At 36.8% G+C, this 26,686-nt stretch overlaps 1 protein-coding gene across 1 annotated transcript in view; it reads right to left on the bottom strand.

Moving 5' to 3' along the window:
• LOC6578008 (developmental protein eyes absent) overlaps positions 1-9,552 on the bottom strand; it is a 31,284-nt gene extending 21,732 nt beyond the window's left edge. The window contains exon 1 of the mRNA XM_015165943.3: positions 9,025-9,552. Coding sequence (XP_015021429.1) covers positions 9,025-9,078 — 54 coding nt within the window. The 5' untranslated portion in view covers positions 9,079-9,552. The remainder of the gene's footprint in view (positions 1-9,024) is intronic.
• Between the last annotated feature and the right edge of the window lie 17,134 nt (positions 9,553-26,686).

Here is a 26,686-nt window from a genome sequence, read left to right as displayed (position 1 = left end):
ATTGGCAATCTAATACCACAAATGGTCGTCGTCGTCGCTATCAATTACGCGACTCTCGAGGCAACCCTAGCGCTTCGTGGGATCGGTTTCAGCACAGACCTTGGCCACATTAAATCGGGCTGTGCCGCAAGAATACACTATATATATGTAGATATATATATAGGTATAAATAGAAATAGAAATAGTTGATTATTTCCGTTAGACTTAATTACTTAAATCGCAAGGCCGCTGTTGGGCCATCCCATATCCCATTACAAGTATGCCACAAAAAAAAGGACAGCGACCGATAACAAGTGGGCATGCACGACTTGTAGATATGCTGAACGCAAATGCATTATGAGTATTTAATTATAAATTACGAATATGAATGTATAATGTATGAAGCTTAGTTATACTAAAGTTCAAACAATACCTACAATTATAATATAAGTATAATTATACTGTTTTATCGATTTATATCGATTTTGAAAACGCAGTGAGTTTGAAGGAAGTAAATAGATTTTCCATATATTTAGATCGATAATAATTTTTATATTATTTATACATATTATATGATAATTATATATGTAAATTAGTAGCTGCTTTCCTTGATACTAAAGGAAGATATCAACGAGCAAATAAATATCAGATAGGTGATTATAATGTATTTAATTGTAATATCGTGTATTTAAAATATCAGAGAATATAACTTGAAACAATTGAGTAAGGACAAAATATACTGAAAGAATCTGGAGAGAGACAGGCAAAAAGAATTATTTGACCTTGAATTGGTTTGAAAATCATTAAAGTTTTTATGTAATACTAGTAGATAATAATAAAAATCGATAATTATCAATATTAGGAAAATAGTAATACTTTCTATCCAACTGCAAATACCCTTTTCAGCAGAGCACAGAGTATTCAATGAGCATAACTCAACTGTTGCTGGCGAGCACAAGTTTTCCAAGCCTGCCTAAGTTTTTGCCGTGTGAACAGGTGCGCAGATTTCATACATATATAAAGTATGTATATAGAAATGCCTTTTTATAGAATTTTAGGGAGCGATCGAAGAACTATCGAATTTCGGGGTTTCAGCCTCCGCGCCAATCAATGGGCAGCAAAATGCGAGTGCTGTAAATGATTTGCTGTTGTTGCTGGCATTTTGGCTGCCAATTGTGCGACCCGCGATGCAGTTTTTCCGTTTCCCAGGGCGAGCGAAGCCTCGAAGGAAAAATGTGCAGCACGAAATTTGATATTTTATGCGGAGTGTCCGGAAAATCGATGTTAGGGGCAGGCAGTCGGCCATTTCGTGGTAAAAATTATTATGAAAAATAGAAAGAAATAACAGGAGAAATAGAATTTAAGATAAACTGTCACGACTGCTAACGAGCAATGCGATCGCAGACAAGTCAAAGGTCGCACGCTGATTGCCGACAAATTTGTCTCGAAAAACTCGCGAGCCGCTTAATTGCAAGCAGCAGTGGTGGGAGCTAAGGAGGGAGACGCGCTGGCAGGGCGGAAGGGTTGCATGCCGCTCCACTCGAGCACCAGCTGGCCTGACAGCCTGTCTGCGCCTTCAGAGTGACATCAGCCACACCTAAGTAAACCCAGAGATAACTCAACTTCTTGGTGCTTCAATGCAATAAATAGTTTAGACACTAGTTCAATTGAACCGGATTAATATTTACTTAACTCTATCATTCGTTCAGTTCTTTTTCAAATTCCTGACTATATATTTTAAGAGGTTTTGAACTAGCTTAATTATTTCAAGCTTTCATCAGCTCACAGATTGTCTTTCTGCTGAACCATTTTTCTATGATTCAGTTAGCTCTTATATTCTATGATTTGTCCCTTGTGACTCCTAGAATCGTTCATTTTACTTCCAACAGCAACTCCTATAACTCACTATTCTGTAATACTTCACTAATCATACAGAATGTCTCAGTCTCCAGAGTCTGAACTATTGAGCTGGTTCCGTGATCGGCGTACCACAACTCTACCTGATTGAACCGGAAATGAGGCACAAATGTCGAATGCGTTTTGTTTTCACAATCTGCTCTCCACTTGACCTCGTTGCCCCGCGCCGCGACACTGTCGAGCAAAATCAAAGTGCCGAACCGCAGAGACACCATTATACGGGGTAGATATGGGGCCAAATGGGGCAGATATACCCTTGGCCGGGTGGCATGCGCATGTCAAATTCCTGACTTGGCAACAAAATGTTTTACATCAATTGCGAGCAAAGTGCCGCACCATGTTTTCCAAGAAGGCAACTGGAATCATATACCCAACAGCCAACAGCCAGCAGCTTCATCATCATCACCCCCATCATGATCATCATCATCATCAAGCCAACTGTCAAATAATTATGACAAGTTCATTTCGTCGTACTTTAGCTCATTTGTTTAGTTCCCATTTTCTACATATTCTCTAGTATATATAGTTTTTTCTGTTGTTCCGCTTTAACGAGAATTGCTGTAAGCGGAGAGGCAAACCCCAACCCCACTGCTCGATACCCCATACCTATCTGCTCCACAGCCAAGCCCCTTCCCTGACCAAGCACCAATTATCGGTGCGTTGTAAATATGCGCGCTTTTGATGTGACAGTTGCGTATCGCGGCGTGTCGATCAAAAGCCATATAGATGCGTTCCTTGTGGAGAACTATAGATTGTTCCTCAACTATATAGACTATATAATAGATGGGTATATACCTACAGTTAAATATATAGGTATCTGACTACCAAAATAAATGTTTTAAGTAGGAAATGTAGAATCTGATGGGAAAGCAATTAATTCATTTGATTGTCTACTCGAAATCCAAACGAAAGTAGGAGAAATGCTCTTGTGATGTAATGGAAGATACTATGTTTATCAAACTACAATATTAATTATCAAGCCATAAGCAACTTCTAGTTTTTCACAAAATAAATAATTGCTCAGCCATGGATTATCATTAACTTTCAAGACTTTAGACTCGAAATTGGAAGGACCTTAAAAAAAGCAACATACTCATGCATAAGTAAAAAGCTCTAAACGATTGATATTCGTAGATGACAAAAAACAAATATCAATTTTGTTTAAATGCTCTTAATTTCGAATTAAAAGAAGCGCGATAACTCAGGATATCACTGTTGTTAATCCCTGCTAAACAATTCAAACTCAATAAGCTAGGAGGCCTATGTATATCAACTGCATCAACTTGGCAATTTTAGGAACTTACTTAAGATGATACTACACATTTAACTGATTCCAAGACAAGAGTCTCGTGATGCTGTAGATGCATGGACCAAGTCAATATACTCCACCAATATACCATACTACTCTCTAACTTCGTGAACTAGTCAAAAATTCGAATATTCTTTTAAAATGTTGACGCCCAAGGAACTTATATTTGTAGGTCTGTCGTCTAGAATACTGAAATACTTTTTTATCTATCCAGCGAAATCGCATATTCATTCTACTCTGGGTTTCATCAATGAAATACAAGCCGAAACTTTCGTGTCGTAGTTCTGAGTATTGGATGGACTCCTTCGGCTATTCTAAGACATTCAGCAAAAAGTTTCATCAATGAAATACCCATTAGTGTCTGGCCTAGCCGTTGCGTCAACGGACACTTTCAGCCAGATCTATTTAAAAAATTTTTTAGATGAAAATCCGGAAAGTATATAAAAATAGCAGCCATTGCAGCTATCTATAGATCGCACAGGTACAGCTCAATATATGCTGTCGAATGTGACAATTGATTTTGCGCAGACCCGCGACACGACTTGTCTAATGGTCTATTCCATTCTCGATCTGGTCTATTTTCGGGGCTGTCTTTTAAATTTGGAACAACGGCCGGATGAGTCAGAGGTACGCAAATCCTCGACTGGCCAAATATTTGCAATCATTAGCGGGCATTAGGGCTAAAATCTAACGAAAACAAACCACTCAGGTGCAGATGCAGATGCAGCATCCGGGCAGGTTGCTCTAATTTCTACGGCCTGGCACGCCTGACAGGCGACATAAAGCAGGATAATGGGCTAAGCTCGACCGGATTACGTGCCACAGCAACAGGACAATGGAACGAACAAAGCAAATGCCACCAAGCGGAAGGTCCTCATAGCATATACAACAGTACATGGACATGAGCGGCAGGAACTCTCCCTGGCGACGAATGAGCGGCATTTGAGTGGCTGTCACGTTGCATTCTGTGTAATCCAAGTAACTCGAATGCTAATTTATTGCATATATTTTGTGGTTTTCCTTAAAGCAAACATGACGTCAGCTCACGTCTGATAAGCCGCATAATGTCGCAAGTAGGGAATGCGATATGCACAAAACAAGTAACAGAAGAGGGTGCAAAAGTAAAATTGAGTCAAAAATGATTTATTTAAATATTTTGATGTAAGAAATATGAAAAGGATACGAGATATCACTTAATTTAATATGAACTGCTTCAGAGAAAAAGTAAGGTAGTTTCTGAATATTACTAAGACAAATTTTAAAAATTTCATAAATGTTTTTATATATATACTATACTATATATATGTATATGTATATATATACAACATTTAATATGTTTCTTCAATTAACTAAATAAGCCTCTTAAGAAACATTTGTGAGTTGACGAGAAGATATACATGAGTCTCTGAACATCAATTTTGCTTAGATTATAGCATTATAACTCCTTTTGCTTTCAAAAAATTTGAATATGTCTATGTGTAGATATAACACTTATAAATCTAAATCTAGTTGACTAGGTTTTGAAGGACTTTAAGTATTTAGTATTCTAATAAACTTTGATTATTCTCATAAATTACATAAATACTTTCTCAGAATACCCGAATGAATGATAATAATTGCAACATATTGGATATTTTGTTATGATGAACTTCATTTCTAATTAATTATATTCTTTATTAAATAGAGAATAAAACGAAATTGCAAAGATTAATTTCAGTAAATAACTCTAGATATTTGTGGATAAGATATGCACAATAGATGGATGATATTTCTAAGAAAAAAGATACAAATTGTATACATTTGTTGAGATACTGAGCAAAATTATACATATTAAAGAGCTTTCATGTTACCATACATATATCTCATTTTCAATGCATTCAGAGTATGAATAAAGGCAGAAGGTGTCGCAGCCAATCAATACATTGATGAAGAAAGCTTCTCTTAAGACCGCAAATCATCTGTTCAAAGATATATTTCTGCAGATTGAGCATTTTCCTAATTGTACACCTAGACTTGCAGAATCAACATAGTTTGAAACAGCTGAGAGAGCGTTTTGCACGATCCCAAGTCCGTCAAATGACATTGCACGTAAACCTGATCCGCACACATCTGCAGTTGCAGCCCGTGCCCATATGACGGCGGTCTTTGCCGAGCTTTGGCCCCACATATTATTTATTTATTTAAGAGTTTTGTTATTGCCACTGCTGAAATTCAGTTTCAACGCGGAAAAACAAACACAGTTAGAGCCGTGTAAACAAACATACAAGTTCATTTGAGAGACCAGCTCACTCTCCCTCTCTTTCGCTCTGACGCTTCCTCTGTTGCTATCTCTTTCGCTGTAGTAGTACAGGTAGTGCAAAGTACAAAGATGCCATCTCGTGCCTCTGGCTGCACTTCCTGTGCCACGCCCAGCAAATACATCGATGAGCGGCAGAGTATCGAGACCATTTGCCATTTAAGCCGACCCTTGACCCGATGCCAGGCACAAAAAGCGGCTTAAGAGCGCAAAGATTGCAGATTATGCTGTAAAACTGTCGCAGGACATTAAGCCGAGCCTGCCATAATTACGCTCTCCTGCTCCTTCTCCTTCTCCCCCCCATACACCAAACCAACACATACAAATATAAAAAGAAAAAAACAAACATTTAAATGCTGTGCGAAAGGGGCGTGGCTGTAACGATGGAGAGAGAAGCGCATATGAAATTAACAAGCGAATGTAATTTTAGTTTTAGCATTAGACTAGTAGATATCCTGTACAGATTTTAGATACCATATCTGATATAGATAATGCAGTTCAAAGCAGTCCAAAACAGACGAATTATTAATCGATCAACTATTACTAGAAGACATAAATCAAATATAGTCAGAGACGCTGTCAAATGATCATATCAGAATAGCAAACTCCAATAGGCATTACTGTTGATGATTTACCAGAATAAAGTCTTCAAGATTATAGTGTATCATTTATCGTGCATCATATTAAATGAAATATCTCAAATTGATATTTATCGATATTTTAAAACATTACTTCAACAAGCGCGGCATGATCCTAATTTATATGAATCAAATTAAATATAGCTTTCTAATTCTTCTGCAGCATTTTCTGCTCGCTTCACACACTTGCCCAACCGCAACATACCCATTTTTAAATAAATTTGAGTGCTTGCAGGGTATAATTAAAAAACCCGCAGTGTTCAAGTGCTGCGGGGGCAACAACAGCTACAGCTATAGATATAGCTATATATGCCTGTCCCCCACTCTCCTGATACTACCACTCCTCTGATCCCGACTCCTGCTCCTGCTCCTACTCCTGCTCTTACTGCTGCTGCTGCTGCTGCTGTTTGTATTGTTTGTTGTTATAATGGCGCGCCCGTAGCGCACAACAACGAAAAGCGAAAAACGAAAAGCGCAAGGCATCTGCAGGGCGTCCTTTTGTACATTTTGCCTCGTTGCTCTGCTGCTGCTGCTCCTTTTGACGACTCAAATTTCAATGAAATTATCCTGACGGCATTTGTCTGTCTGTGTGTGCGTGTGTGTGTGTGTGTGTGTGTGTGTCTGAGCGCAACAATGCTGAATAAAAATTTCGCTGAAATTATTTGCTAATGGCTTCAACAGGAGCAGGAGCAGCAGCAGCCTGGACGAGTGCTCAGCCCGCAGAGCTCGTCGTTCGCGTTGCTCTGGCATTTGCATTTATGAGATTGACAAATAGACAAACAAAATGGCGGAGCTAGCAGCAACAGAGGCAGCGGCAGCGGCAGAGGCAGCGACAGCATTGCCAGCATCGCCCCAAAAAATCGCATCGATGGACGCCATTTTGTTGCTGCTCCAAATATACACAGTAAATAGTTTCAAGGAGAATTTGGAGAAACTAAACTGAAAAGAAATTTTTATAGTATTCATATATAGGGAGAAATATGGAATACTGAAATCGTTAATAATTTGATTTAAATTGAACTCATTAAAATATCTGAATTATTAATATACATAAATATGTGGATAATAAATTACAATCGAATAGCAGCGGAGCTGGATGATCGTTTAATTCATAAAACAAGGTATAAACTAATAATATTCTTGAATGAGAGTATATCGATGCAAACTCAAATCTAGCATCTACTACTTTGAGATATATTTTAGTTTTCACTCTGAATAAGTTTTCAAGATTTAAGTCAAATGCAATTACGAAACAAAATATTTACACTAACTAAATAAAATCGTTTTAATGCAATTTTTCGCAGTGTATTTTTGCTATTTGCTCGTTTCGACTGGCAACGCCAACAGCAATAGCAACAGCAGCAACAACAACAACAACAGCAGCAGCAACAGCGACAACAGCGCAAATTGCTTTGCTCCAACAACTCCGCTCAAGTTACGCCAGCTAAAGGCGGCGGCTGGGGGTGTGGCACAAGCTAACAGTAATGAGACTGGCTGTCCGGGCAACCAACTGACTGGGATAGCAAGCCAAAAGACAAAAAAAAAAAAATAAAGAGAAAGAGAAAGAGAAATATAGAGAGAGAGCGTACACATAATGACTGTCAATCAAAAGTGAATCAACAACGCAGCAAAGATTTCTACACTGATCTATCTACATATCTGTAACTCCGTTTTGACCTACTGCCTTCTGGTATTTGTATTCACATTCACATTCACATTCACATCCACATCCACACGCTCATATTCACGCTCATATTCGAATTCGTTTTGTATGGCCTTTTGTGGTTTTATTTCTGGTCAAATGATTCACTCGATCGACAGGATCCTTTTATTTTGTTGTGTGCCCTTTTTAAGCTGAAAATTCCCTTTTGACTACTGTCTCTTGGGCCTTTGTCTGGCCCAAGTATTTAAAGGCTCAATTCTTTTGGGTTCAGTTCAGTAGCCAAAGATTTGCAGTTCTGCTCTGCCTTTTTCCCATTTTGTTTTTTGATTTCTTACAGCTCACTGAAGGCTATCTCTCTCGCATCTAGAACTCGATCTAGGTCTTGGTTTAAAGGCTTGTAATTACGCGCAGTTCATGTGGAAAAAGATATTAAAATTTCAAATGTATTGAAGGCTTAAAGCAAAAGTTGGAAAGTTGAAAAGTTAGTCTTAAGAGCTGAAGAGCTGTGCATTATGCAATATGTGTGGTCTAAGAAAATTGAATACTCGACTTGAAATTGCCAAAGATTGAGAATATTGATTAACATTTTAGATATTACAATATTTTATGAAAATATTGAGTGCACTTAAAATAAAAATATCTAGCTTACTCGAAATTTAAAATAATAAAAATTCAATCAAAATTTATTAAAAGTAGGATCTTCTACAATATTTGAAATGTAATTTACATATGTACTTATGATTAATCCAGATTACAATTATCCGGGATTTGCCAGTTTGTCTTATTTTAGCTTAACGTTATTCAACTTTTGCATTATTAAATCTTTCTCCATTCCATAATTTGGATGAGGTAGAATTAGTGTGAATATGATATTTTTGAGAAGAATCAATAAATTCAATAATCAGATGAGATAAAATTATAAAAATACAAATAATTTAATGCACGATTAGCAAACAAATCAAAACATAAATTCCTCATACTATAATCAAAGCTCCAGGTAGCCCTCTCTCTCTTCAACTAAAAGGATCTAACGAACGTACGTAGAACCCTATTAAATGGTATTTTGTTATGATAAGTGACATAAGCAGATGAGGAACTCAGATAAACATAATTCGTTGCCCATTCGACTGAGAATGAGGAAGGAAGGGAGCAGCGAACGGGCGGGTAAAGGAGAAGCAACTCCAAATTAATAACAAAACAGCGATTCGAATCCGTAGCTCACCTTGTAGTAATCCAGTGTTGAAAAGTTTTGATAACACGGCACATTATACAACATATTCCAAGTGTTGCTGTTTTTGTTGTTATCGTTGTTGTTGTTGTTGTTGTTGATTATCAAGCCCGCTGCGACTGCGCAAACATGACGATCGTTTAATCGGGCAATTAATTAAAACTTAATGAGTGTTATCAAATGCATATAAAACGGAACAAGTGTTGACAAACGTTATAAATTTGTGTGCATAATTATTTTGTTAATTTCCCTCAATAATTTTTATTGCACGCGCGTCGCTTAATCATACATTTTTTGCCAGTGCTAATTGAGCAGTTCCGTTAGGCGAATTAGTTTGTACCAAATTAATTTGAACGCTGCGAATTTATTATTATTTTTATTGCGCTTCTCTTTCTTTTTCTACTTATTTCTCTCTTATTGTATAGCCGTCGGCACAAAGCTTTTACCGTTTTATTGTTTCAGCTGTCGTCCGCTCGCCCGACGAATTGTCACATAAAGCTGAGTGTCAACTGAATTTGCCCAATCGCCCATTGGAAAGCGTCGGCTGCGGCGCAGCCAACAAACGACGACGACAACGACGACGAAAACGAGGCGAACAGCGAGAGGCAGACGAAAACGACAATAACAACTACAACACAGCACCAGCACCAGCACCAGCAACAACAGCAACAACAATGTAAGAAGCTCCAATGCACTCAAAACTTGTTGTTGTCCTGCTCGTTTGCCCTTTGATGCGCACGCTCTCGCTCTTGCACGTGAGCATTTGAGTGAATTGAGTTGAGCGCATTTTGTTGGTGTTTTCTGAGTTGCTATTGTTGTTGGTTTAGGGCGGCGCCAGGACAGCTGCTTGCGCTCGCTGCTAGCATCGCCTTAACGGCATTTGCAATTGTGCAGCAAGTGGGCAGCTCTACTCAATGCGGCTTCCTGGAAGCGCCTTTCGCTTCCACGAACGGTGCTTGCAGCAGGGACTGCTGCTGCTGTTCGTTCGCTCTTCTTCTTGATTTCGTACATTTTTGGGGCACTCGCTTAACCCAATTTGAAAACACTTGATTGGGCGCCAGGCAAACTGTCCACTCACATTAGGCAAACGATGCGGCTTACTGCAGATAGGAGTTTCAATATATAGACAGTTACCAAGCCGCTGGTGTTTAGCCCTGGGCAAACGGATGAAACGGAACCAGGGCAACAGACTGTGCAAAGTTGTGTTTCTTGTTCTTTGTGCTCTTATTGCGCTTTTTGCTGGCGTCTGGCGTCCCGAATGACTAAAAGTTATCCCTGCACGCTTCAACGCATCGCGACAGTTGTTAACGTGTTTAATTAGCCCTGCAAATTCAATGAATTGCGACAGTAACAGTTAGGCTTAACAACAGCGCCAACTTCGGGCCCAGACGATAATCAAATATTTGAGCAGCCATTTTGAAAAAATAATACTAACAATACCAACAACAGCAACAAAAACAACAAAAACATCACTCCTGCAACCCCCGCAGCAGCGACGCGGGCGGCGCGAGGCGCATGCGTGGGGTCACCCCTGAAAAGAATTCGTATAAAAAGGAGATGACGAGCGAGCAATATATATAAAAAAAAACGAATTGAGTTGCGCACGGACTGTTTTTTTTTTTTTTTTTTTTTTTTTTTTTGTGGGCGTGCCCAGCTCCTTGCAGGCGGTAATCGAATTGAATTTAAAGTTCAAATAGAAAGCAATTTAAAGTTGATGTAATTAGTGCGATTGCCCTGGCAAGCAATCGAGAACTAGTTCGTGAACTTAACTGAAATTGAGAAGAGTTCAATTTTGGAAGGCTAATCTAGCTAATTTTTAGATATTGCAATAACCTTATTATTATTATTAACCTAATGTAATGATATTTGAAAATATTGTATAAATCGAAAATTGCAAAGTGAGTTTTAAGTTCATTTTAAATAAAAACGGCTTTTAGCTCTGTTTATTGTTTACCTGTTGTATTTAATTGCTTTAAAATAGCGGCTATTTAAGTTTTGATCAATAACTAGCTATTTAGATCTTATGTTTTAACATGCATTTTGGTTTTTTTTTTTTTTTTTTATATTAAATTCTTCTTTTTAAATAGTTTTTTGAGTGGGCAATTAATTAAGCCACAATTGTGTGCAATTAATTAAATATACCTAAAAAAATTTACACATGATTAATAAATGTATATACTATTAATTTTTAATCTATAATTTGTTTAAGAAATAATTTTATATAACATATATTTTTATTCCGATTTATTGTGGTGGCTCTATACATTGATATTTAAAAAGCTTAGTTACATATTACACATTTGGTACTCTTTTAATTAATTTAATTTTTTGGCAAACTTTATTTTTAACAAAATTTCGGTGTACAAAAGTTTTGTGTCCTACATTTTTATTTAAGAGGACAAGACAGTTGTCATTAGATACATACACGAAAAATTAATTTGTATGAAGAGAAACACGTCACATGTATATAAGTGTGTATAGACATTTTTAGTTAATACATATATTCATACATACAAATATAATAATTAATATATAAAGGTGGCTTAGAAAATAATCCGTTAGTAGCTCTGATTAAACTACATTCAAACTTCACTCTGGACTCGATTTCCACGTGAAGGATATTTGCGCTGCCCCCAAGTGGATAGAGTTGATTAATTGCAGCTCATAAGTCGCGCACTTTTGGCACAGACTGTGCAGCGCTGGCAGCGAGTGTTGTTGCTCATTCATAAAATCGAGAAACGACAATCGACAACTGCTCTCGCGGTAATAGGATTATGAGACACACGTGCTCAATGTCGAGCTGAGCCGGGCCCCTGTCAGCCCCCTCTCCAATGCAGCAGCAACTGCTGCAACTGGCCAGTGCCAGAGAAAGAGAGCGAAATGGTGGCACAGAGAGGGAGCGAGAGAGAGAGGCGAAGAACGAGAATCGAGCACTGACGTCTCAAATGCTCGCTGCCTTTTATAGCCTTGGCTTTTATTATTAGTGACGGATTTCCGAGTCATTAGACAAAGTTATGCCTCGGACCACCGCGTCTGTTTAAGCTACTTAAACGCGCCGCCCGCCCACGCCCCAAATCGGGCGGATAAAGGGGCGCAGAGAGGCCGGTTTGGGTGGCTGTGGCTTGGGGCCTTCCTACGTGACTTGCTCATGTCGCAATTGACAGGCGTCAGCTTAAAGCCCTCCACAAAAATGCAGCTCAGCATTTAATAAAACAAATAAACTGATAAATGCGAGAGAGATTGCCCACAAATGTGGCACATTAATTTCTACTTCTTGCTTTTGTTGTTGTTGGTGTTGTGGTTGTTGTTGTCGAGGTTTTTGTTTGGGTCTGAGGCACCTTTCCTTATAGGACGCAAAAGGGGGACCCACAGCATTGCCGGCCAAGCGTTTCACCCACGCCACTTAAACACAAATCAATAACTTTATTAACCAAAATACCACAGAAAGAAAACAAATATGAAAGTAGAGTGGAGCGTGATAGACTGCCTAATACTCGCTCAGAGTACAGCAGCAAATGAACGAGAATGAGAAGAGAAATTAATCAAAATTTCTTTTATAGATATATTTAGACTTTACAGATCAATAAGGACGTTGAGGGATTGCTGGATATATTATTCAAATCTACATTTAAAATATATAGATATATGTCTAGATATATTCATGTTACATCCTGATTACTCGATTTATTTTTAGGAGATTTCTTTGTTATTTCATTTTCCTTTATTGACCAAGCTTTCAAACTAAATGCTGCCACACTTTAAACAAAGCCCATATACCTTATTCAAGGTTTGATCAAACTTTAGTTGGAATTATGAAATGGGGTCACACGATTATCTAATACCCGCTCAAAGTTTTATAGCATCTGAGGTGAGCTAAAATGATATCGAGATTTTCAATGAACGATTTTACTTATCGAAGGACTTTACTATGCGTGGTAACCCCCTACAAAAGACCCGCTCATAGTTTAAATAGTTTAGATCAATAGTAAGTAATTAAAAATTTTAATTCATTAAACAAGCTGATGAGGGTTAACTCTGCCTCTCAAACTAAACTGCGACTCTTATAGCAGACAGCCAATATACCCTTCTTAACAGCGAACAGGCATTAATACACCCAGCTAAATCCAGTGCCGTGTTTTACGAGCTGAAAAGCGTCTTGTTTAACTGCCGCGGACAATGGGCACCCGCTGTGCGCGTTAAAAATCGCTGGAATAAGTTGAAGTTGATGCAGAGGCTGAGGCTGAGGCTGAGGCTGGAACTGGAACTGGAGTTGGAGTTGGCGCTGGGATACAGGGGATACGCAGACTCCGTGGATGGCACTCCGTTTACATTGGCCGGACCGAGCTGGGCGCCGTGCGTTTATAATTTATGCCAAACGGCTTGCTGTAGCGCCAGTTGACAGTAAGTCGGATGGGGGAAACAGAAAAGGAAACCCAGCTGGCGATGGCTCACACACAGTAAACACTGAAATGAGTCAACGCGTCGCTTCAGCTGGGGCCAAGGGTTCAGCTAGTTAAAATGTAATAAAAGAGAGTATCGAAGAGCTGAGGGTCCGCACTCGCAGAGTAACCTATCAAAAATATGGCTAAAGAAAGGGGCACAGTTAATCAAGCAACCCTCTATAAAACTATTTTGGCTTCTCGACTAAACAAAGACGCACGAATCTTGAGGCTAGGTGAGAGGTAATCCTCTTTGGAGTAACTGGAGGAATCATTTGTGTATAAAAATGAAATATAAATCTACATTTAATAAATATAAGGTATTTATGTGAAGCTCTGCATTCATAAAGAGATGAATAAATGTTTACTAAACTTCTATGAATATATTGGGAAAAATATACTATTACAGTTATAGAAAGCTCAGTGATATAAATGCAATTAGCTGTTCTTACACAACACCGTTACAGCATTATATCTTATCTATAGATAGAAAGAGATATTTCAGATAATTAAGGGATAACGTAAGAACATAATTCTTTAGTAAAAGAAAAAAGTCAATTACACTTGACCTATAGTTTAAATGGGAAAGGCAAGCTTGAATATATTGATATCTATCGATAATTATATGCGTCGCAAAAACATATTTGTTTTGTATTAGTACTAAAAAATATTACGGAAACGTACGAAAATTAAGAAACGAAAAAATTAAACAATTCTGGATGGTACAAAAAGTTTAAATTACGCAAGTCAAACATTTTTCAATTAGACCTCAATAAAATCTGTTTTAAAGTTAGCTTATTTTGCAATTCTTATTAATCATTATTTTAATTATAAAACATCACTTTTTATCAGGGTATAATGGTTTTGTTAAATGTATGTAACAGGCAGAAGGAGGCGTGACAGACCCCATAGAGTATATATATTCTTGATCAGGGCGACAAGCTGAGTCGATTAAGCTTTGTCCGCCCGTCCGTCTGTCCGTATGTTTGAACGCGTCGATCTCAGAAGATATAAGAGCAAGAGACTTGAATTGTTTTCCTAGGTTCGTGTATATCACGCGCATATCGAGTTTTGCTTTAAATATCGATAACTTGCCGCTTATTTTGTTATCGATTAAAACATTATCGAAAACCAGTAATAACTTTAAATCTCCTACATCTTTAAAGCTAGAGTCTCCAAATTTTATATGTAACTTATATGTATTTTATACAATTTCGGTTTTTGTCAAAATTTACCCCTTACCCCTAATTCACCCCCTCAACATCACATTTGTAAAAGGCGTATTTCAAATACTAGGGACTTGTGCTTTGGCTAATACATGCATATCCATGTTATAATCATAATCTGAAAGTATATGTGTGTGTATGCTTGTGTGTGTATGCGTGTGTGTGTGTGTGCGTGTGTGTGTCTTGTGTAAGCAGAAAGACGCGAAAAATGATTGAAACAGCTATTGCTCGAAGGGTTCAGGGGATCTGGTAGTCGGGCAGTCTCGACTAGAGCTTTCTTACTTGTTTAGTTTTCATTTATATGAAAAACAAATAATTAAATTTCAAGCAAAGTTAAATCCAAAATATTAAGTTCTTAAATGAGAATGTCATAATTAATATGAAACGAAGACACTGATGACGTTTTAGCTATCTTAAGTGCTGAACTGCAACTGCAGTCCTTTAGCAGTCTTAGCTAGTCCAACTCTTTCGATCAGGAGTCCCACACCCTTCTTCCCCCAACTTGAGCGGTGTCGCCCGCAGCTCGCTTATCACAGTCGAGTTTATTGACTTTTGTATATGGATTTGGCTGATGTTTCTTTTTTCTCTTCGTCATTTTTGTTGTTTAGCCGCTGGCGGTGTAAGCGGCGCCAGATTTCGAGACAGTCACCAATTCCAACGCCTGTCCAGTCCAGTCGTGTACACAAGTCGTTATTATTTGATAGGGTCAAGTGTCGCTCAAAAAGAGAACAACAAAAATCAAGAAGAGGAGCAAAGCATAAGAAAATAGCAAATTACACACATGAATATAAATAAATGTCTGAGACGTCAGCCACACAAAGGAGCCCAGTGACAAATTGCGGGGTCAAGGCGTTTACTGAATAGCCAGAATAGCGGGAGAACCCTCTAATTGATGGCATGTGCCCAACTAATATGTTCGCATCAAGTCTAAACAGAATATCTAAAAATCCAAGAATGGCTAGAAAAGTAAATGTGTAGATGATTGTAGGATTAACTGGAAGTTAGGCTTGAATGTCAAGAAAGTTGATAAAATACAGCTATAGAGTTTATCTGCTTAACAGATTGACAGACTGACTGTATGATTGATGGTCGGTGCATAGCTTAAAATAGTTCAAAAGATATAGTTAGAGTTTTGATAGGAGTAAAAAAAAGGTGAGAAAATGACAAGCTTTAATAGAGAGCCTATGCCTTGTAAATAGAAGAGATTGAATGATTGATAACTTGATATCCGACTGAGGAAAGGCTTTTTCACAGTTTGCAAGTAGAGAAGGTATTGTAAAATGCCCTAAGGATACAATTTGTTATACTATATTTAGTGTGCTGGAATGGTTTTTATAATTGATTGATTGATTGATGAGTAATGTACATTCAAGTTAAAATATTCATCAATTTATCTGAGTTGAAAACACGGCACAGTTGGGTCAGGTTGCAGTTGTTAGGCTATATTTCTTATGTAGGAGATATTAAATAATTGATTGATTGATTGAAGACTAGCCCATATGCTGAATTTAACTAAAAGCTGTATCGGAGAGAATGAGTTAAGCATCAAATTTTCAGCTGGTTTATTATATCTAATGTGTAGAAGAAATCAAATAATTGATTGATTTATTTGTTATGCTATATTTAGTGTATTGATTAAAGGGCAAATTATTAAAGGTTATAAAACTAAAGTTTTCTGTGCAAAGTCTTAGCCAGATTTTATTTGGAAAAATATATTTCTTATGTAGAAGATATTACATGATTGATTGATCAATGGAACGCATAAACTGATCAGAATTGAATTAGAAGGTGCAGATAATGTTTAGTATCAAAAGCCCAACTGCTTAACTATATTTGATATATAGAAGGGATTGATTGATTGATTGATAGTCTGCCTACTGTCTTATCTAAGTGTTAGGACATTTTCAAAGGAATTTAAAAGTGTAGGTACAGCCAAGCCATAGGAGTTATGTGCGTAGGAGAGAAAGTAGAAGCTAATCAGCCGAAAATATCGTAACTTCTGCTCATAAAAACGTCGGACTTTCAAATTCCGTTAAGAGCAGAAAAAGCCGAAAATGCCAGTTCCAATTTGAAGTGGAGTTTCAAAGCCACGACCATTGCATACCAAGTCTTGTTTCAGATTTAGCGATTGCAGCCGCCTAATGAGCTGCCCCGACCCAGATGCCAAGCGTCGGAGTTTGGATCTGTGGCACGTGTAAACGACACCCAAATTAGAGGTAGATTATTTTATTACATGCCATGTCAGACGTACGCGCGCTGCTTCAATCTCTGATGGGCCTTCCGAGAAACGAGATGAGATGCGATGAGCTGCTGCTGCTACCTTCACTCGGCTGGCGCACTGACGGCAGACTGACGGACTGCCTGGTTGGTCATTTGATAAGCACTGGTTCTTATCACGGACGACATCGACTAGCCGGCTGTCCGACTGTCCGATTGTCCGGCTTTGTCATGTAAATGTCGACCAGCTGGCCAAAATCAATTTGAAACTTGGCGCCAGTTAAATGAGCCACAAGCCACAGCGCGCAGCGTGTCGCGCCCCCCTCGAGACTCCGGGCTCGATTGGAGCTCGCTTAATTAAGTTATAAAAATTATATTTTATTATATATGCATACGATTTGCATTTTTATGTGGCGTCAAATTTAACATGCAGCGCTTTGATTTATGGCAAAACTAGACCTGCCCCGCCTCCACCATCGCCCCCGTCCGCCCCTCTACTAGCACGGTGGGCGTTTGCTTGGCTATATTACAGCTCTGACAAATGATCAGGTGTGACTTATGGCATTTTGAACGACGCTCCCTGCCGCCAAAGGCAAGGGTTTAATAATTTTCGGCTCAAATCATCTCACACATCTAAAATTTCAAATCTCGTTTCGAAAATGTTGAAAACGCTAAAAAGCTTCGCCTTTGCAGTGCCTTTTCTTAAAAGGCAACTACAACGAAAAATACAAACCATAAAAACCGCAAGAACAGCAAACGTATCAACCTGGAAACAAAAAAAACAACAACAGCAACACCTATAATGAAAGATGCGCAGCTAACTAGAGCAACAGCAAAAGCAACAACAACGAAAAGTAGAAATTTCTTATCGCATTATATAGAAAAATTGGCATCGAATGGGATGAATGATAGCCAGGTACTCTACTCTAAATGAGAAAAGATGAAATATATAGGTGATTTTATAAAACGAAGAAAATGTATAAAATTTATTTTAAATCTGCACTGAATGAGAATTTCTGTATATCCCCAATATTCCAATAAGAATACCAATGAATAGAATAAGAGACAGAGATTTAGAAATTTAGGGAGTGAGAGGGAAAGAGAGATAGACAGATTGAGCGACAAAATGCAATTGCAGAAGATAATTAGAGACGTAAGGAGAGAGCAAAGGCAAGAGAGAGAGAGAGACAAAGAAACTGTGAGAGAGAGAGAGAGACATTTCGCGTAAGCAAACTTTGAAAGAATCATAGATGGAAGAGGGAGATATGAAAATTAATGAATATAAATAAGCAGACAGGCAGCAATACATTGGATGACTTAGAGAGAGAGAGAGAGAGAGAGAGAGAGAGAAAGAGAAAGAGAGAGAGAGGAAGAGAGAGAGAGTAGTATAGAAAGAATAAATGAAAGATACAGAAAGAGAAAATTAGAGAAAAATAAGATACAGAGAGAAAAATAAGACACAGAGAGGAATTCAGAAATAAAGTGGAGGAAGCGAAAGAGAGACGCAGACATATTGCAAGTGACAGAGAAACATAATAAAGCTTATACACAACATACTCAAACAGACGGAGAACCATAATTACTTAAAAAAGAATCACGGGAGAATAAGTATTTAAAGATTGCACAAAGGCAAACAAAACAAAAATAAATATAACAGTAGAAACAATTTTTTAGCTGAACTGTAAATATGCACACAATTTCTAAAGCTTCGATGGTTCGGTCCTATAAAGAAAGTTTAAATGAATTTTGTTGAGATTTTTGACATTACATTTTATAAGATCAACCTCTGCAAGTTTAAACAAATATTTTTGGATAATAATCAACTTTAGCGTGGAAAATGTCTAGCATATTCGCGCAACTCAATCTGCAGTGTATCTGAGTTGTCGACTGCCCGACTGGTTTGCAAAGCGTCGCAAACAAAGCATTTCGTCTTGTCTGTGTACGAGTATGTATATCATTTTAATAATTCCTCTCTTATTTTTTCTCGCTAGATTTCTTTATAATTCTGCTTTATTTGTAGCATGTTTTGACATTTTTATAGCTTCGTTGACGACATGTCGCATTTCTGCTTTAATGCTTTGCTGCACACCGTGCGAGCGAGATAGCTGCACAAGAGAAACAACAAAATGGCGTCGTGACTGCAATAAAAAGTACAGTACAACAATACTAGTTCAATTCGACAAAGAAGTTCCGTTGTGAACTATTAAATAAGTGCATTTGTTCACTCACTCACGAATCAGCTATGAAAATAAACTACTTTGTTTGATAGCTAAACTCTAGCAGAGAGCTTTGACAGGCACATGTCAAAAATAGAATTGAAGTCACGAAACAGGCACGAATCAGACACGAATCAGGCACGATTTGGTTGCGTGCTTATCGAGCCAACACGTTTTGTATTTAAACGCTTTAGCAGCTACCCAGCTTTTGGATGCCTCCTGGACTGCTGCTTGCTGCTTGCTGGCTGCTGGCTGCTGCCTCCTGTCTCCGGCTGGAACACCCATTTAACAAGTCAAGCTCAACGGCTAAAACCATAAATATTGACAATTTAACAGAGTCAACAGTATGGCACTCGACTGCGTATCGGACTCGGGTCCATAATACACCTTGTCGTACACGATGCTTATCTCTTGGAATTTCTCGTGCGTGTCGTTGTGCCAAAAAACAAAAACCAAACAAAACAACACCAACAACAACTAAAGCGACAAACTAACTAAATGGGAATTTAGCGAACGCACTAATACACTGCCGATAACAAATTCCTTAGTTGCTCGATAAGATTAAAGTGAAAATATCTTCCTGAAGATATGGCGAACAACGCCAAGAAAAAATTACCTTCAAGAAAGTAGTAAATTTTTTCGAATTAACTTAAAGATAATGTTCACAATTCATTACAAAAATTATAAATAAAAAATATGATACTATTATTATTATGATACTATTATACTATTATATTATCTCATAATAATGATAATAATACAATACAGATGCAGACATGTAGTGTGAAGAGCGTTTGCTTTTGTATCAAATATTTCATCCTTCCACTAAAAGTATTTTAAGAGCGAAAAATTCTTGTATTTTATTTATTTTTTTATTTTTTTTTTTTTTTTTTTTTTTTTTTTTTTTTTTTAACGTGAATAACCTAAAAAAAAACAAATAAATTCGCTACAAATTTTTCTAATCAAAAAAAAATAAAATAAAAATAAAAATCCATTAAAATTATATTTAAAAAAAAAATGTTTTCTTGATTTTCTTTATTGATGAGAATTGAATAAAATTGCAATGAACAAAATCACTTACTCCTGTTAGCTACCTTAGAAGCTTTATAAATTTAGTTGAAAACAGAAATTTATTTATTTTTTTATTTTTGTCTAGCATAGCACCTGGTTGAAACTCTAAGTGCACAGGCTGTGCGGCTCTCGCCTGGGCTAAGCAACGAATCGATATGCCATCTATTTAAGTGCCTTGAACTTCTACACATTTTATTTTCATGCCATTAAAGTCTATAGATAAATGATATACGATTTCTTAAAAAGTTAATAATTAATAAATATATAATTTAAAAATATATATATATTTTTTTTTATTTATTTTTTTTTTTTATTTTTTTATTTTAAATAAAATAAAAAGTTCAATTAAATCAGGATTTTCCTGAGCTTGTTACAAACTCTGCCAACATCTAGAGTATACCCTGTTGCTCAATTATGTGAAAGGGCATGCCAAGCTCGTGGCTGGTCAGGAGCTGTCGCTCGCTGTCGTTTGCATTGCCTCGAAAGGGGGGCACAAAGGGGCATGGAGCGTGCGTGAAAAATTAGCCGTGGAAATGCGTGTCGAGCTTGTTGTTGTCGCTTTTGTTGATGTTGTTGTTGTTGTTGCTGCTGTTGTTGTTGCTGCTGGCCTGTCGCCATTTCTCGCAGTGCAGCTAATAAGCGCAACATGCTCATAAAATTTCGAAAGCTGCAACACTCTGATTTTATTTCATTTTAAATTGTACACGCGCTTTTAAATTTTTTTCAAATGCTGCTCGCTGGAGCTGTAGCTATATATAGCTGCCTCTGGTCAAGACTGGGCTGGGCTGGGCTGGGCCGGGCTGGTCATTTATTTTGCATTTACACGCATCATTAGAGCGTGTTGCGGCCTTATGACAAATTAATAACAATCACCGAAAATAAACACACATAAAATAGACAAGCTTTCTATTTCAATAATGGTTTAACAAGGTTCCCATGAGCCATTCCTAAGACAGCTGAATCAACAACAACAACATCAACGGCCAAAGTTGACAATGAAGCGTGCCTAGCGGGAGGGAATGAGAGAGGGATAGAAGACGTGGGTCAACGGTGTCGATGTTTAACCCTTGTGTGAGTGCCACTACACGGGTTAAGTAATAATATAGATTCGACTATCTGAAATATAATAAAATTGCAATTTCAAACCTGTAAGTTAAGACTGCAAATTTTATTTTATTTATTTATTTATTTTTTTTTTTTTTTTTTGGATACGCAATACTATGACTTTCACTTATTGATTAACTGACTAACTATTGCTGTCCATATTGTAAGAGCTATGTAAATGAGATATGCATACATAGCAGTTCAAGCTTGACTTTTCCAATACATCATCTCAAAGCTTAAATTAATTTGGAATTAAGTATATCCATGTATATACCATACAGGTAGTACCTAGTCTAATCGAAATCTCACATTGACTACTGCTAATTCTCTTATCATTGACTATTCAAAAGACTCTTATAGCATACAGACTCCTTAAAGATCAGAGCTAGGTATATACAAGCCTGTCTATATTCGACGGGCCCATATATTTTTTTACAAAGGCAGACACAATACTCCGTACATATAAAAAAAAAACATATTCACATTCAAAAAGTGATGTCAACATATCTACTTGAACCTAATGATAAAATGATTAATATAAAAATATTAAGAACAAACCTTATAGGGTTATAGTTCCGTCGAATATGGCGTGAATTTTCACCTGAAAAATAAAAAAAAGAGTGATTCACGCCAGTGAAGTCGCATTGCGTAGACCCCGGCATATGTTCTGTGTTCTATGAATAAGCCAAGCGATGGGCTGATTTTAATATGAACAGCCTATCGAGTCACATTCAAAAACCTAACTCGACAAGCTTATAGTTTTAGCCCCTGATTCATTGCAAACATATTGAACTTACATAGCTTACAGTTCTAATCATTAGGTTTGATGAATCATCTAAATCAATTATGGTTCAGTAAGCTACAGTACGATATTAGATGAGATCAGTAGGTCGTGATAGATATATAGTATTAAATCTATAAATCTACAGTTCCATAGAGCATCTCATTCATTAATGCTGCAAACTGCACAATATTTATTTTAAGGAACTTTAATAGGAAAGGAGTCAGCACAAAAATATAGATGGCTTGTCTTCCTGCCTTATAAGTCTTATTTAAGCGAGATAGTATAATAATATAATAAAATAAAACAAGAAACACTTAAGGGTTAAATGAAATATTTATGTTAGATGCTTTAGGCCGTTTACCTGTTAATTGATTTACATTCTCTTTCATTGTGTGTGCGTGTGTGTGTGTCTTCCTCTAGCTCTTTCGCTCCCACGATGTTGTTGTTGTTGTTGTGGCTGTCACGATAGCTGTTGCTGCTGTTGTTGTTGTTGTATCTGTTGGATATACGATGCAGACGTGTGGTTTTTTATGCTGTCCAATTTTTGACAATGAAAATTATTGTGATGTCGCACGTTTTGGTGGTGTAATTTAATTAAAATGATGTTCGTCCGCGACCCGCATCAGGGCACGCTTTTCATGAGGGTTTTCCCCGAATTTTCAGCGCACAGGTGACAAATGTGCGCCCGTGTGTATCTGTGTGCGATAACTTTTGTCAGTCACTGTATAATTTATGAGTGAATATGAACTCGCCAGACAGTCGGCAATCACAGCTGCTAAAAGGATGCCGGCCAAAAGTCAAACAAACCTCTTGACTTTCCGATGATGATATTTGCACGCAGAGGACGCGGACGCGGGCGTGGAGGTGGAAAGGGGCGACGACCGAGCGGAGGCGGAAGTACAACAAACACAGCTGTTCAGACATTGGCAAATGGTCTGCGATACGAGCAAATGCAGTTGAATTTCCATTTCCATTTTAGCCTCTGTCTCTCTCTCTCTCTCTCTCTCTCTCTCTCTCTCTCTCTCTCTCTCTTTGCTTTGCTTTGCTTTCATTTATTTCTGTTTAAAGTGAAAGAAGCGACAGCCGCAGCGAATGGTAGGAAAAACTTGTGCGGCTTCTGTTGAGCCTGTGAACCTGTTTGCTGCACTGAAACCATGAATGAACAACCAACAACAACAAGAACAACAACAACAACGTTGTCGTGGACAGCATTGTCACTGTCAATATGTAGAAATGCACTCAAGGTAACTTCCTACTTGGCTCAGATCGTATTTCAGCCCAACCTCTTCATACTTTTTACTTGCAGCTTATTGCGGACCAAAGATCCCCTTCCGCTCCTTCTGTGCCACCCACACACTCACACATGCACAGACACACACACTACCCAAGCTACAATTAGCGGTCAACAAAATGGCCACCGAATGAGGGCCATGGACTGTGGAAAAGCAAAAGCTTGTGGGAATATTGATTGATTGATTATAACTGAAGAGTATTTATGGAGTATACAAAACACGAGACACAGAGAATAATTTATTTATATATATGTATGAGAAAAAAATAGCCCAGAAATTTAGAAAAGATCCTCACAGATGCAGTGCTATGCAGACTATTTAATAATATAAGTGAAATATTAAAAAAAAATAATATTATTAATTATTAATACTATTCTACAGTATTAATAGGTCATTAAGAAAGCCTCGAGAGATAATAAACAATAAATTGCAATAATGATATATAAAGTAAGTATGAAATATATATGTACATAGTATATACTAAAAACTTAATATTATTTTCGCAGAGACCTTAAAGGGTTTTAAGAAACTCTATGTGAATATACTTTAAAAGGTATATTTTTAAAGATACATTAAATGGTATATGAGTTTTCTTAACAAAGCCCATCATAAACATGTCCCAGCTATTGATTTCTTATTAACTAAAATCCGTAGAGCAATGAAATATTTTATACAACAAAATTTTGACTTGATATTTTATTCCAATGAATTTAGACACATGACAAAACTATTTGCTTTGAGGTAGAAATTTCCATTTATTTACAAATATCTGTATAAACATATATCTATTTATTTATTTTTTTTAAGATGTTGACAAAACTAGAGCCAACTTAAAGATAAACAATTGAAAAATAAATTTTATAGCCTAAGGAAAAAATATTTATTATTAACAAACAACAGCCCCGAGGGGGTACTTAATTTGCCAGTCTGGCTAGCTATGCCCCAATGCAATTGTGGTTACTAACCGTTATTGAACTTTTAAAATATGAAAATATATAGTTATGGCAAATTTTAAATATAATTATAATACAAATAAAAGAACACTACAAATTTTGGTTCATCTCAAGTTCCTGCATCAGTTTACATGTATCAAATGGGCATTATATATGATTTCTCTAAGATGGGAAACGAATTTATTTATGGGACAATTGACAAAATGCATTATCATACAATAACTATATAATAAGATGCAATTAAACAGATTAATTATTTTGGTCTTCGAACTTTTAGTAATAGACTGATTAGAGCTGAAAGGTACAGTAAGTTTTTCACAGCCGTCCCACAATAATGCTGTTCAAAAATGGCTTTCATTTCATATATTTTAGGCACATATTTTACATATACACATTACTTAATCATAATCATATATACAAAAGAAAAATTCAAGTGCGCATCGTAGGTTTAATATGTAAATAATATAAGATGATAGAGGAGTGTATATTAAATAAATCAAAGAAATTTGTAGACAGACCAATATATTGTATGTAGATACTATAATAATTTTGATCTTATTCAGATTATTATCAAACATACTTAATGCATTCATTTAAGTCCATTCTCACAGCAAATATTTCAATATCTTGCTAAGCGTTAGATTCAAAAGTGTCAAAAATTATATGTAAATTATGTTATTATATGTTTTCTGCTTATATAACAATAAGGACGAGTTGGCGTGAGTTGCAGCTGCTCAAGAAGAACGAAAGCTCAAGAGAATTGTTTCTGTTTCTGTTTTTCTTTTTTTTTTTTTTTTTTGTATTTGAGGGTTCCTTCAGGCGTGATAAAAACTAGAATTAAATTTACAAGCGTCAGTTGCCGAGTTTTTTGTCAACAGGATATTTTCTAGCAAACAGTTGCGCCCCATTTCGGTGGGGCAGCTCCCTGGAGCATCGGGGAGCAGCGATTGATGACAGGCATTTGTTGTGACATGCATTAACTAGCGGTTTCACACACGCTCAAACACACCCCTCAGCGATCCCCTACGACACAATTAGCACCCCCTCCCTCTCAACAAGCAGAAACAAATTGTCGCCACCTAAAAACCAAACAACTAGGCTCCCAAAGGGAATACAAGGGCCCCCGTCCCCACTCCCTCCGCCCATCATTCCGTATGTGGGAAATATTAATAAAAATAATGAAGTGCAGTAAACAATAATTTTGTTGGTTATAAATATATATATTGGATTTTTGGTAAGTATATAGCTTTACTTCCCACAGGTTTTGTATTACGGACCAAAAACGTTCTGCACCTTCTGCGTAATTGAAGCAAACTTTTCGAACAAACTGTGGAGGCGGCAGGGGACATAGGGATCGGGCATTGGGTACAGAGTGTAGAGTGTAGAGAGAACGCCGGCCATGTTTGAATACGAGTCGCCAACATGTTTACATAAAATGGACTTGGTTTACAATTTGACTAAAAAAAAAAAAGAGCTCCTCAAACGAAAAGCACAATTTATGCTGATTTGGACAAAAAGCAAATTTAATAAAGAATAAGGCAGGAATACGAATGTTTACTACTCTGCAGGTATACCCAGGTAAATATATAGTTTAAGCGACATTGTATACAAACAGAGAGAGCAAAGTAAATAAAAGACAACAAATTTTCTATAAATCGTAGTGCGCATTGAAAACTTAGTCGATAAATTTCTACATAATACGTCATACATACATGCATATATATGTCATACATTACACTATTAGTCAAACAGATCTTAAGCATATAAAAAAACTTTTCATTTGTCTTGAAAATTCACAAATTTTCATTGCAGCAATTGCTTGAATAGGAACAGCTATAAAATGAGCTGCCTATCTTAATTTGGATAATAATTCACTATTGAATAGGAGGGCATAGGCACTCATGTTTATATTTTATAACTATACAATATATTGATAAGTTTTTAGGTATATGACTAAACTAGTAAAACTAAAAATAGTTCTTCAATTGGCTGTTCATGCAACCAAATAAGAATGTGTGATTTTCTAGGCGTATTTATATATATATATGTATGTATGATATATAGTTGTTCCATAATTTAAATTATATTTTCTACCTAGCGTAATATTATTTACTTTATTCCAATCAACTATGTTTTCAGGACATGTGAAATAGTTTTGATTAATATATAGATATTATTTTATTTTATCTATATCTATCTTATTACATATATATGAAATAAAATGAATCTATCAATCAAAAATATTTCTTATGTCTAGAATACTCAGTTGATGGGAATAACGTAAAGAGGCTATACATATTATAACGCTACACTGATCATAGTCTAATTATATAATTTGACAGAATTTTAACATA

The sequence above is a fragment of the Drosophila mojavensis genome, unplaced genomic scaffold, assembly GCF_018153725.1.
Source record: "Drosophila mojavensis isolate 15081-1352.22 unplaced genomic scaffold, ASM1815372v1 contig_49, whole genome shotgun sequence".
In the NCBI taxonomy this organism is placed as follows: domain Eukaryota; kingdom Metazoa; phylum Arthropoda; class Insecta; order Diptera; family Drosophilidae; genus Drosophila; species Drosophila mojavensis.
The sequence above is the reverse complement of the archived record's forward strand: the minus strand, read 5'-3'. Positions and strand labels throughout refer to the sequence as shown.